Source organism: Anoplopoma fimbria, chromosome 1 (genome assembly GCF_027596085.1).
Source record: "Anoplopoma fimbria isolate UVic2021 breed Golden Eagle Sablefish chromosome 1, Afim_UVic_2022, whole genome shotgun sequence".
NCBI classification, from domain to species: domain Eukaryota; kingdom Metazoa; phylum Chordata; class Actinopteri; order Perciformes; family Anoplopomatidae; genus Anoplopoma; species Anoplopoma fimbria.
The window spans coordinates 21,002,973-21,017,533 of record NC_072449.1 but is presented as its reverse complement, the minus strand read 5'-3'; the positions used below and the strand labels follow the sequence as shown (position 1 = coordinate 21,017,533).

General features: G+C 40.8%; 1 protein-coding gene across 1 annotated transcript; it reads right to left on the bottom strand.

Moving 5' to 3' along the window:
* Positions 1-360: 360 nt before the first annotated feature.
* p2ry1 (purinergic receptor P2Y1) lies at positions 361-3,144 on the bottom strand. The gene is made up of 2 exons (XM_054601295.1): positions 3,037-3,144; positions 361-2,756 (listed from the first exon to the last, which is right to left on the bottom strand). Exon 2 carries the CDS (start codon positions 2,725-2,727, stop codon positions 1,666-1,668), a length of 1,062 nt encoding a protein of 353 aa, XP_054457270.1. The 5' UTR covers positions 2,728-2,756; positions 3,037-3,144; the 3' UTR covers positions 361-1,665.
* Between the last annotated feature and the right edge of the window lie 11,417 nt (positions 3,145-14,561).

The following is a 14,561-nucleotide window of genomic DNA, read 5'->3' as shown; positions in this document are numbered from 1 at the left end:
TAACTCCACACCATTGTGACGGGCACAAAAGCTGTCTTGGGAGAAGCCAGGAGAAAAAGGTGCCACTCTCTATTCCTCCCTCGTCCCATCGCTTCCTCCTGGCTGTGTTGAGAAATAAATTCAACAGGAGCGCAGAGAAAGAGGAGCAGGGACCGTCTCCACAACCAAATAGTGTTTGTTCACTCAGCCTAACAGTGCACACATTTAGTTAAGGACACGTGCAGCAGGCATTAAGAGGGATACATAAATGCTACAAATTATAGACTTATAATGAACCACCATCTTGAAAGAAATATGCGAGTCCTATTCCATTGTCTGACATGTTTTAAATATAAAAATTTATTGACAAAGATACACGTGGCCCCAAATATCTTGTACAGGTGATTCACTTCCTTTCTCGGCAATAGCTGACCACATAACAGATTAACAAATGTATTAGTACGGACATCAAACACCTATGTAGTCCAGGCTGAAATATACACTCCACATTCATTTCTCCACAGTGATTACAGCAGACGCAAGAGAGAAATTATTATCTGTCAAAACACGGACATAGTGCAGTATTTACTTTGAGGTATCTCATACAAACAAGTCTTCAATATGGTGGAGTCACAAAGCAGGTGATTGAGTGTGTGTCTGTTATGCTCATTTACAAGACATTATTTATTCCCTATGCGGCAATAAACATTAGAATAGTTTGAAACCTGCTGTTTCACTGATGGTATTTGATCGTGGGCTCATGCACTAAAGGTCTGGATCAGTGACTACGACTTGAACAAAACAGTTAACAACACAGATTGATCTGGAACATCACAACATCCTGTACAGCACACCCTAACAAACAAAAAAAACATTCATCGTAATATCATATACACAAAAATACTGTATGTATTATCTTCTCTTTTTTTCTGTAAGGAACATGTTAACAAGGAGAGGAAGGTTGTGGTAACAGAGCCGTTGTGGATCTTAACCTCAGAGCTGTCAAAATGAAAAACTAGTCGACCACATTGCTCGCCCCAGTCAGTACTAGATGGAGAAAGAAATGAGGAGTGATAGGTAGCCCTCTGAGCAGAGAGTCCCCGGTCATAGTGCATTACAATGTGTGCACGGCACATCCATGCAGCAGTCTCAGGTTCAGTGCATTTACTTTTTTCCCCCTCTCCAAGCCATCGCAGATACACCTCCTTAAACACAAGCTCTCTTCTGCTTAATAGCTATTGATTAAGCATCATCTCGTCGACTAGAGGAGGCGCAATCCGTTCTCGGTCCCGTTCTTTTTCCAGAACAAATTGATGAACGAGACATCACAGCTTGTAGGGACACCCATTTCCCCCCAGCTTGCTCGATCATAATGTTAATTCTGTCCAAAGTGTAAGCAACACCGTCTACTCGCTAAGAATGAAGAGTGATGGCTCTAACATTAAGAGTACGATACATGTACAGGACGATACAGTACGATAGCTTATCAACAACGACAGGCTGCGTGGTTATCACAGGGTTAAATGAAGTATTTTTTCTCCTACAGTTCTATAAGCCATCAACCATTAAGTTTTACACACAGCCTTCAGTCCACACAGTGCATTTATTGATTCAATACAAAGTCCGTCACGGTCTCGAAAGCCAACAGAGATCCGCACCCATACAAAGGCACACAGATGTGCCCTGTCACAGCCTCCGGTCCCCATTCTCCACATACTCTGCCAGGCTGTTGAGAGCCGTCTCCTCGCTCTTGGACTGAAGGACGTTGTCCCCCTTCCTGGAGGGCTTTTTAGTGGCCCGTGACAGCTTCCTCCTGAAGGTATCACCAGCCAGGAAGTAAAGAATAGGATCCACGCAGCTATTGAGGCTGGCCAGCCCCCGCGTCACCTGGTAGGTGGCGTAGACGCGGTTATTAAAATCACACATGTCAGGGCCCTGGAAGTACAGCCGGGCCCTCATGTTGAGGTTCTTCATCACGTGGAAAGGCAGGTAGGAGACGGCGAAGACTGCCAGGACTATGATGACCAGGTGGATGGACTTCTGCCGCAGGGGCGCGTTGTTCATATCGTTGCAGATCAACGCTTTGACAATCATGCCATAGCAACACAATATGATGATGAAGGGGATGCAGAACCCAAACACAGTCAAAGTCATGCTGTAGATGAAATAACCAGGTAACTCGTCCTCAGTGGTGGTGTCATAACAAGTGGTGGCGTTGCGCTTCAAGCCAGTCCTGGAATAATACAGGATGGGGGAGATCGCTATAACAACCACTGCCCACACCAACGCGCTGGTAATAACCGCATTTTTCTTCTTCAGTCTTCCCAGAGACTTGAGCGGGTGAACAACCCCGGTGTACCTGTGCACACTGATACAGGTCAGAAACAAGATACTCCCGTACAGATTCACATGGAAGATGAAGCGCTGCAGTCGGCACAGGACATCCCCGAATATCCAGTCTGTTTTGTTAAAGTAGTAGAAGATGAGGAAGGGCAGGGAGAGCACGTAGCAGAAGTCAGCCAGCGCCAGGTTGAACATGTAGACGGAGATGCTGCTCCAGGGTCTCATGTGGCACACGAACATCCAGATGGCCAGGCTGTTGCCCACCAGCCCCGTGATGAAGACCATGATGTAAACAGTGGGCAGGTAGTAGAACTGGAAACCGGTCCTGGTGAGGGAACATCCTCTGGTGTGATTGTGGAAATCGGTTACATTCAGCAGGGAGGTCAAGTTCAGGTCTGTGGTCATGGTGTCAGGGGCAGAGGAAGGTCCTTTTACTGCGTGAGAGGGATGGACAGATGAGGAAATGTTTCATGTCCAAGCTTATATATTTGGTATTAAAGTACTAATAATAGGTTAAATATATACGCGACTGGTTGTTTCTATGCTATAAATGTTTTGTCTTTAAATCGTAAACGTGGTTTGCACTCAAAAACAAGACTCGACGCTTTAAACTCCAAACTTCATTCTGCGTAACGCCCCACGCGTAATCCGACTAACACTTTGTACACACACAGAAAAAAACAGGCATTTCAAAACGTTATTACAAACACTCACCGCTGAGACAGACTTGAATTCCACATTCCTATAGCCGTCACTGCTGCAAAGATGTCAGTCAACACGCTGCCATGGCGTTATGAGCTGTCAGGTGTCTCCATTCAGCAAACCCCCCCCCCTCCCTCCCTCCCCCCAAAACCTGTGTTGGGAATTGTTTTAAAGTTGCGATAATCCTTCAGGTTTGCGCAGACACTTCAAGTGGATTATTATTATATAGTTCCTCCGTCGGTGGTGTCCCACAGCAGCAGCAGTAAGCAGCAGTGGGACGCAGCAGAGACAGCTGCGGGCTCTGGCATGAAGAGGAGGGATTGCAAGCAGCAGGCGAGAGGAAGAAGCTCTTTGCGCGTTGGAGAGGGGAGGTGCGCGCAACAGACAAACCGTCTCCAAGCGCGCACTTTCTGTTCCTCCCTCCTTTTCTTTTGGGGCCATTATCAGATCTGACCCGCCAGCACAGAGCGGGATGTTCCTATAGAAATGTAGATACTTGATATGTATAGCCAGGGGCGCCGCTAGGGATTTTGGGCCCCATGAAAAGAATCTTTACAGGGCCCCCAACACAGCGGCAAAAATTTTTGATGCTATTTTACATACAATTATGCATTTTAATGGTTAATTGTTACCAGGACATGGAAAATAAAACATGTGTGATTATATGTTAGTTAATAACTTAGTGTCATTATTTTTTCTGTATTATAATTTCATCATCATTAGGGGCCTCTCTGGGCCCCCCTCCATCATGGGCCCCTAGAATCCGTCTCCTTTACCCCCCCTTTTCGGCGCCCCTGTGTATAGCCAGACAGAGTCTCTTTTTTTTTTTTTTGCTCTGGTTATTGAGAGCAAAGTTTTGGCTTCCCTGTTAAACCAGAAGAACATTTGAATCTAGGGCTTTGTAGAATTTGTGCAACGCAGAAATAATATTAGGCCAATAATGTACAGATTTACCAAAAAGGTAAAGTAATGACATAAGTGCAGTTTCAATTGGACATTTCAAAGGTAAACGAGAAATATTTCCCCAGTCACATTGAGAATAATGATTTCAAAATGCTATGTGAGTGTTACAGCAGCGTGCTGTGAAAAAAAAAACAACCCCCATGATCATTTAAATGGGAAGTGGGCAGAGCTATAAGGGACTACAGTGACATGTCATGGTTATCGGGTCATCGTTGCAATTCATATGTTGCATGAAAAAATCCTTCGACAATAGTGAAGAGTCAATAGGAGCCATTGATTATAACAAAAGAGGCATAATGTTAGACAGGGCAGAAGCATAATAACATTAATTACTATTGTCTACGTTGAGTCCCCTAAAAGGCTAAGACAGACAACTGGATGTGTCTGACACAGCCAAGGGCAAAGCAGACTCTGGCAGCAGTCAAAGGGAGGATGGTAATGATGAATAGTGAAGGGATTGGGCGGTGGAGAGAGAGAGAGAACCAAAGGTGAAGTTAAATTACGCTGTGATGCCATCAGTTTTCAAATTGTAGAAGGAACAGTTAGCCAAGAGCGTAGCAATAATCTAATGGATATTATTAACGGGCAGAGAATGAATGTCCTCCATTTACTTGGTAGATATACATTATGAGATATACTTTAGTGGCTTTTTTGGGCCATGAAAATCATTTATTTTATATTTTTCCCCTTATGACAAAGCATGTAAGGGAAGCAACATACATCATACATATAAGTTCTTTGGCATCTTCTGCTATCGTCTGGGGCGGCTGTGGCGTAGTGGAGAGCAAGGTAGTTCTCCAATCAGAGGGTTGGTGGTTCGATACCCGGCTTCGGCAGTTGATGTCGAGGCAAGACACTTAACCCCAAGTTGCTCCCGAAGGCTTGCCATCGGTGTGGACTGGATGTGAATGAATGTTAGTTAGAGTCTGATGGTGGCACCTTGCATGGTAGCCCTGTCATCATTCACAGCAGATAGAGCATGGTTACCTTGCATGGTAGCCCTGTGTGTGATATCAGTGGGTGAATAATATGTAATATGATACTGATTGTAAGTCGCTTTGGATAAAAGCGTCTGCTAAATGACTGTAATGTAATGTAATGTAATATCCCAGCAAAACACAAAAAACTAATGGCAACCCTATTTCCAAGCATCAGTTTCCTAATAATAAGGAACTGTTATAAGGTTCCTGGAAGAAATGTGCAATTGGGTGCATTATTCTAGGTTGGCTTTCAATCATTTATTCAAATTGATTGTAGCATATCAGGGAGAGTCTTAAAGCAGTTGTTTCAGGGAAATTTCTATGGGAATCATTAACGTCTTATAAACTCTAAATACTACTACTGTAAAATCTACGTTTTACTCCTTAAAGCTAGTATATACCATGTGTGCTGTCTTACCAGTATCTCTGTTTTCCCTAGTAACAATATCCAGGATGTCTTAGGTCAACATTCAGTAATTGTAGGACCTGTAAAACGCCGCCTTACCAAACAGATATTAATCCCACAGAACCATCACAACCAACAAAAAGTAACAATCATTCACAGCAGATAGAGCATGGTTAAGCAATAACAACTCATGATTGTGTGCTTGGTGAGCTCAACAGTTTCTCCCAGTAAAGATTAGTGCTTGGCCCTCAGCCAAAATACCAGCTATGGGAAAACTATTCCACCACAAACACATCTAAGGTTCCTTGTAGCACATAAGGTAATATCTCAAATACAAATTGATAGTGAATATTTATTTTAAGTGATAGTAATCTTTTATTTAAAAAAATAAAAAATAAAATCACAGATACGCAGCTAACATGTAGTTTAGTATTGAGCTACAGGGTCTCTAATTCACACTAAGTTGCAGACATTTAAATATTTGAGAGTTTCTGTATTGGGTTCTTCCAGCGTACCGACTTACTGTTGTACAGAACCAGTTCAAGATAACTAATGGTGTACATCTGCCAACACAAAATACAGAGTGATGAAATATGCCCTTAGTGGTTTGTCATTTATGTGAAGTGCAAACAAAGCAAATCTGCATCTTTTGGCATCTTTTGGCATCTTTTGGCATCTTTTGGCATCTTTCTGCAAGATTGAGCAAAGACATTCCTAAAACCTTAGCTGAAGATCTAGTTTGATGTGACATTGAGAATGCTTACTGTGTCCTCTTTTCCCAGCGGTGTTGTAATATAAGACAGAAGTTAAATGAAAATCAAGGTTGTAATATTCAAAGTCTCGAGGCAGGGTGAGCTAAGTTAAATACTCACTGCATCTATCATTACATGTTCTGCCAAGAACAGTAATCTATTTGGCTTTGACCTCCATTTTCTGGCCCAGAGGCTGCCAGGGACCGAGACATATATTGGGAACGGCTGGACGCACTCTGTTTAGTTTGAACTTGTTAAGCACCCATATTGGCAAGGTCAGCATACCTCAACCTGTCAGAGGAGCTGCTGTGTAGGTTCATCTTTATACCACTTTTTATACCAACAAATCAGACATTTTGATCCATTTGTACCTTTGAGTCAAAACCCCTAAAATGTAGTTATTCTTTTTTAAATGTATTGCAAAAATATATATAGGTGACTTGTTTTATTTGAAACCACCAACAAACGCTATCTCCGTTCGATTACCTTTGTATGTGCTCTTTTCTTATTGTGTTGTATTAATTGAATATTGTCTCATGCACACAGGAGTGAAGGAGAATGAAGGCATACAAAAAGATGGCAGTAAACACTCTCAGCATAGAGACGGCATTCAACTCACAATACAAAAACACCTAAATCAAATCAAGGGGCTGCAAAAATGCAATAAAGAGAGTTATGAAATCAGTCACCTGAGATCATTGCTAAAATAGTTGAACAAATACATTTCTAAATACTAAAAGCAGTGTATCTAAAAATATCAAGAATATATTAAAAACCTTATTGTAAATAGTCCTGGACCATCAATAAAGGAATAAGCAAATATAATCTCATGATTTATTTATTACCTGTTCTGGAGCTTTTGTATGGCATGGTCTTCCTCTGCAGGTGGATTCTGCCTTGTTTACTACATTGAATTTTAGTAATGATATAGTATAGTAGATATATATATATATATATATATATATATATATAATAGTTCCATATATAAAATTTATCAAAAAAATAATTTGACATATATATACATATATGTATGTCATGTCCAGTTAATGTCAGAAAACAAATTCATGACTCAAAAGATTGGTTAGGTGATAAACCAAATAAAGGTTGACACAATTATTGGTAACAAAATGATGCAGAAACGTGGATTTTGAATCAATTTATTGAATAGCAGTTACAAAAGATTTAGTTTTAGGGCAATCTTCTCATTACAACAGGATAAGAGCACAAACAAGAGCTACCTGAGTTCTACCAGGATGCCACTAAAATGACAAAACTAATTGAAAACCAGTCATTACATATAGTACAAGACTCACTTAATAAGGTTAGTTAAGTAACTTTTGTTCATGGCAAGGCAGTACAATGTAAGTAAATGTATACATCACTATATACACACATGTACAACTAAATGACTAACAAGGTAGCTTACCTCAGCGGGATATCAACTGCCAATGACTACCCTGTGGTGAGCACCAGTGCAACATCTGTTAAAATCATATAATGATGTTTGTTATCTAGCACTAAGACAAGCATACAGATCATAACAGATCATCCAGCCTACAGGGCCTGGTAAAAGGTTGCTTCACGTGACTGTAGTAAAGAGCTACACTGATCAATAAAACAATTTACAGGTCTTCAAAAGTAAAATAAGGTCAGTTATAAAACATACCCCAAGGGAGACTAGCCTGTTCCATGAGCCACACTTGACACCGGCATCAAGAGTGAGATCCTGAGCGCTACCTTTGTATGTCAGCTCTTCATGTACCTGCCAGTAAGACAGGCAAAGGGCGGATCTTCTGTGATGAGAGGACAACCAGGCTGAGAGCCTCCCTATCACACTTAGAAAACAAAACAGGTTAGCGAGGAAGAGGCAGAGTCCAAGTGGCAGGCTGGGGTCAGCAAGAAACAAGCAAACAAAGTCTGCGTCGAACAAAACAGATCTAGGGGTATAAAAGTCCTAAAGGGTAGAGCAAGAGTTTGAAAAACAGGAAGCTACAGGCAGGGGGGCACAATAAACAATCTGAAGGGATATTAGTGGAAGTGGGTATTTACATACTGCAGGGGTAATGGCGGGGAACAGGTGTGTGAGTCAGGGGGTGCTTGGTGATGGCCGGAAGAACGGGGTCACAGTAGGGCAGGTTGGAAATATGTATATGTAATATAACAAAAAATGACACTGATAAAATGGGTTGAAACAGGTGAGAGGAGAAAGAAGATCTAACAACAACTAGTACAAGTATCCAAATCAATACCACATAATGTGACGATTTAACTTTTGATTAAAGACATTTCACAAAATGCTTCTTAAAAATTGGAAAGTTTCATTAATAATGAATAAAATGAATCCTTGCCCAATTCAATACACACATGCACGTTTCAGCGACAAGCTTAGTTGTTCTGGTGTGACCAGTAGCGCATGGTGACTGATGCTGGAAAACTTTGGATAAATCTGAGTGAGTTTGTTGACTTTATGACTCTTTTCCCCGTATGCATTATGTTTTAGCATCCACCATTATCAAGTATTTGTCAGGACATTGGCAGAAAATGTATTATTTCACACTTTTACTAATTCAGACAAATTCAAATACAATGAAGTCTATGAGGCCTTAATTGAAATTAAAAAAACGCCTTGTCACACTGCTGCATGTCAAACATTATTTATGCATAAAGCTAGCCTGGCTTTCACTTGCTCTGCGCACACTGGCACACATATTGGTGAGTCAGGTGTTTCCAGTCAGAACCAATCCATGTCTGAGGGAGCAGATTTGCCTTGCACTTGCTTCCAGGTGTGAAGTTAGATAAGGACAAAGTTGAAATTGCCTTCTGCAGCTCCCATCCCCTCACTCAGGGTGGCTTACGGATCACTGCCTTTCAGTCCAAAACGCCCTCCCCACTGCCTCATTTGGTCTCAAGTTTGTAAAAAGCAAAATGAATGCACAGAGGAGCATGACTTTACTTAGAAAACATTCTTAACTCTAACAAGCCCTTTGGGTCCTGTTGTTTTTCAGCTGCACCAGTGGATTAAGTCCCATTGCCAGATGTCTCTAAACTGATCGGATTCAAACTGTTAACATATCTCTTCATGTCTCAAACATTATCATAATGACATAGCACAGGAGGGACATTCTATTTGTATCAGGCTCTGACCTGTATTTCTTTGCATCCTGCTTCGCTGGCTCCTCTGACAACCCGATCACCATCAGATGCTTATAGTGTGTCCTGCTTGTGTCATTCTCATTAACTGTGGCGTCACCGGGTCTCTGCAGCAACACTTGGCAATGAAAATCAGGTCCAAAGCTGTATTAGCATATCTAGACCAGCATGCATTTGTCAAACTCAATTTTTTTTCAAAATAAGTAAATTTGTGAGGGCCTCATTTCCTCTTTTCTGTTAAAATCCTGTGTATCTCCTGAGCTCCAGTCTAGATCCCTATCCAACTTATGCTCTTTAACTCCATTCATCTACATTTTTCTGTCCTGTCATTCATCTTTTTGTTTTCATTCTCTGCCTGTGTCACCAGTCTATCTATTGTTTTTTTTCCCCTTCTATTAAATTAGTTGGTTTCTTTAGTTTTTTTCGTCCAATTCCAGGCTCATAACGTGCCCAAAAGAAGACCACCGCACACAACGCACGACTGATTCTGATGAGCATCTCCGCTGGTTTTGATCGCTCTTATCAGCTGTCCGACAGACTAGGCTGGAAAATAATGAATTATTCTTATGCCTCTCTTTGTCTGTCACTCCAAAACACTCCACCATTCTGTTTCCTTTTGTAATCCCTCTTTTATGTTTCTCTTGATCTCCCCTCTATTCATCCTTCATTTCAGATGAACCCCTCACCACCCACCCCTCGCTCTCCCCTGAATGAACGCCTGAAAAAGGTGAGGTGACTTGAATCTAGTATTTAGAGCTTAACCCACATGGAAACTCTCAGTCGCCTGTGTTTTCCCTGTGCTTGTTCTGTGTTTCAAGCCTAAACACCAATTACCACTAAGGGCCTGGGAGAGCGAGATATTTAGCCACATTTCCAGTAATAGCATGTCTGATAGCCTGGCTGACTCTTTCCCTGTGGGACTCTTGCTGTAATGACACTGCACGGAGCACTTGGTAACAAACTTGGCACCAAACTGATCACAGTGCATCTGCTGTCAAAAAAGTTAATGTTGTGTTTGTAGTACTGAGCAGTGTGCAACAGGACCCTGATCAGTGTTGACAGTCTGTCATCTTGCACATTTGGAATCAAATTATAATATTATGATTTCACATAATTTAAAGTCAGGCTTTTTGTGAGTTTATGTTAGCCTTACAGGAAATATGACATTTGAAGATACACCATGTACACATGATGAATAATCATACTATGCAGTCCTAACAGTGGTGACTTGTTTAATCCACATGAATGTAAACTCATTTACAACTTCTTTTATAATCAGGTCACAGCACACAGTATTGCTGAATGAAAACAATCATGATTCTTATTAGTGGGGTGAGCAGTGTGTTTATTCTAAAAGAGATCTCTAATCATCAGTTTCATTGGACTGCTTTGAAATCGTAGAAAGAAACAGTTTACTTAAAGCTGCTGTAGTCAAAATTTTTCTATGAACAATGGATCAAATGACTACTTGTGTTTGAAAGTGGTTTTTCATAGTGAACATATGGAGAATTTTCTTGGCTCTGCTGTTCCTCTCAGCTCTACGGAGCAATTTAGCATCTTTCATCAAGGATTTAAGGCCATCAAATCTGCTGTTTTGGTTAGCATTGTATCCAGTGGAATCTGTTTTCAGTAAAATTGCTCTAAAAACTAAATATGCTTCCTGCCCTGCACCCAAATAGTTTGCATATAATAAAAAATAGTTAATAGTTAACACAGTGGAGCATTAAGCTGCTAAAGAGACAGATACCTCTCTAGTTATCGGAGATAAAAACTGAACTTAAAGTAGAATGTACAGTGGACTTTTGCCAGGTGGCCAGAAACATAACTCCAAATAAATGCTGATGATGCTCCGTATATGCCTTATGTGCAAATAGGCCTACTGCCCCAAGTGGCCAAAAAAATCTGTTAATTAGAGATATACTTGACAGATTTACGGGCAGGCTGTAATGTTTCTTGCAAACACTGTCATCACAGTAACCTTGAAAAGTTTGTAATAACATGTATAACTCATCTAAAGTACCATGCTCTCCTGCTTTCCAGATATGATTGCCAGAGGACTAACATTCACACTAGATGGACCTTAAAAGAAAGGTCAGTTAAATAAGGTGCACTCTTTAGTTTTCAGTAAACACACACACACACACACACACACACACACACACACACACACACACACACACACACACACACACACACACACACACACACACACACCATACACACACACAAAGGTCAGCTGCTCCCTGGGGTTCCTCTAACTGCAACTGTGATCAACAGGCTAAACCTTATGACAAACCCCACATGCAGCCATATGCTCCATCTTTTCTTCTTTCTTTAATCTTCCTTCTCCCTACTTTCTCTTTCACTCTGTCTGGATTTCTCAAATACACTATCTGTCTTAACCAAATGGCAAGGTATCATTTACTTTCGCCGGTCCACATTGAGCAACTGACTTTTCTATAATCTGATCAATGCAGCTGAATGTCACAGAGGTTTTCTATCAAGCAGAGAGAAGGTCAGTGTGTTTGTTCTGTGTAAATACCACAGTAATGTAGCTCCCGGACCTCCATTCTGCCAGGACGTTTACAGAGGAGTGAGTCGAAGCATGGCTGATAGTTGTGCATTTTTGCAAGGCAAGCCGTGATGTAAATACAGTTTTTATTTGTTTTGTTTTTCAGAAAAGAAGTCTGAGTTTTGGAGTTAAGTAGCCAATCACAACCTGTCAAATATTTAAGTTTTTTTTCTGACTACATAATCAGCAGTTATTGTTTTTTTCAAACTGTAACTTTACTAATCCCAGTTAAATGATTTGCCATCACATCCCCATCGCAGTTTCTTCTCGTGTTCCCGTGGGGGTTCACAACGGAAGACTTTGTTTATGAATTGTTATCCAGTGAATCAGCTTTTACAAGACTAATGACATCCGTTGCAAGTTTGCAGTTTGATGGGATTTTACCCACCAAAGTCTGGTTCAACGTTTTTTTTTTCTTTGCTTGAGATTTTCTGGTCCTCAAGCAAACAAAGTTTATGTTTATGTCACCAAATCAACACACATTCATTACAGCGAGTCCAATTGCAGATTAAACACAAATGCTTAACAACACACAACATTTCTAATTGGTCTAATGTAATTATATGGTACATTCCCTCAAGCACTGTACTGTACTGTAAATTATAGGTAGGCTACTTGTACTTCACTTGAGTATTTCCATTTTATGCAACTTTCTACTCCTTTTTTACTCCACTACATCTGTTTGACTGCTTTAGTTACTAGTTACTTTACTTCTGGTTACTTCTTGTGAGGCTACACTGGATGCAGTTGTTCATTTATAATTCCTAATCAGCTGTATGAACAGACTGCAGACACTATGTATTTAGTACGTCTTCAAAGTAGCAGTACTTATAAGCACAATATTCTCGTACTCTTTCCACATACAGCCCTGCGAAGATGCTGTTGGTCAGGACAGCATTATTAGCTGTAAGCGCAATATGAAAGCGGTGCAGAGCCGTGAGCTAACCAGTGGGGCACATTCACATGCACTATCATGCACTAAAAGCACACGCGGTCAAAGGGCCAGCCCAGCTATTACATTACATTACAGTCAAAGCGACTTACAATCAATAGCTCAAAGCTTATATTACATATCATTCACCCATTCACACACTGATGACAGGCTACCATGCAAGGTGCCACCATCAGACTCTAACTAACATTCATGCAACATCCAGTCCACACCGATGGCAAAGCCTTCGGGACCAACTTGGGGTTAAGTGTCTTGCCCAAGGACACATCAACCGGGTATCGAACCGCCGATCCTATGAATGGAGAATGACCCTGCTCTCCACTGCGCCACTGCGCCACAGCCGCCCTTAGCAATATATCCAGAGCACGGAGAATCTTGGACACAAAACATTCTTATTGAATACATGTGGTGAGGGTAGGTGGTAATTGTTGCTTCCAGGAGATGGGAGGAAGTCTGGTGGCGATTAGAAAGTGAATGCTCAAATGGACAAAAATGTGATGACTGGCCATTACACTGATGCCTGAATCAGAATATATTTTGATTTTGCTGTTGCCTCCCATCAATTAGTAGTCAGTTTCACCTTTTATCACTTACAGTATAACTCTTTTCAATAAATGAAGATATTACACATAATATCACACAATATTCATATTAATCACTTTTCATTTCCGAGATGGGGTGTCCTCATGCTTTCTGGTACGTTGGAAAAGAAGAAAAGATTATGAGAACTGCCAAAAATCATAAAATAATAAGCCGGATTTAGAAAAAAAAGTCTTAATGGGCCTAAAACGGAAAGATTCTAAAATACAATGACACATCAGCAGCCAGAGCAGATATAAAACAGCTTCTGCAGGAGTGTTTTGAGTTCACAACAACCCCAGTATAAAAGCTCTTTTACTTTGGTCAGTGTGGGAAATATTGGTAAAAATAAGTTCTGGGAATTAAGAGAATAGTTGTTTTTTGTTTCATAAAGAAAGTGGTTGTTACAACAAAAATGGTTTTATAGATGTGTGTGTGCCAGTGTGTTATAGTCTACAAGACAACAAGGGGACTGAAAAGATTTACATGAAACTGGAATTTGGCAATTTTGAATTTTTAAGAGGAGGGAATGACTGAATAGACAAATATTTCAATTTTAGACAAATGTCATTCCAATCAAATAAATCCTTGGTTCATAAACGATTTGCTTTATGTTACAATAAAAATAGTAGAAAACTAAAAAAGGTAAGGTAAGGCAAATCAGATCCTAATGACTTGAAAAGTTTTTTCAATTATCCGATTTGTACAATAATCCATAATGTTCTCTTTGTAACTCGAGGAGCCCCTAGTTTCAACTTTGATGACAAAACAAGCATGAAGCTGTAAAAACAGATTGAAACTACGCACTTAACCTGATTTATGAGAGTCGGGTCAAATACCGAAAATATTTCGGCACTTAAAACCAGTGGATGGTTTTAAGTGTCAAATGTGAGGAGTGTGGACGGCTGGGTGGAGAAGATTGCAGGATGGAGAGGTTGCCTAATGGAACAGGTTCTCTGTTACTCAATAATTTGTTGCCCCGTGGCTGGAAACAAGGATGCTGAAATGCTGAATTGCTCAGAGCAAAGAGGAGGTGAAAGACTAAGGTCTAATGGTGAACATTAGCGTGAAGCTCTTTGGCCGTATAGTGGGGCTAATTCTGACTGAGATTGGTGAGATGTGCAGGATGTATATTACCACGCTTCTAGGAGAGCCCCACATCGATCTACACTCTGCCGATATC

What these genes read in the sequence shown, in the direction of transcription:
- p2ry1 (XM_054601295.1), bottom strand. Translation starts at nt 2,727, where the DNA reads ATGACCACAGACCTGAACTTGACCTCCCTGCTGAATGTAACCGATTTC.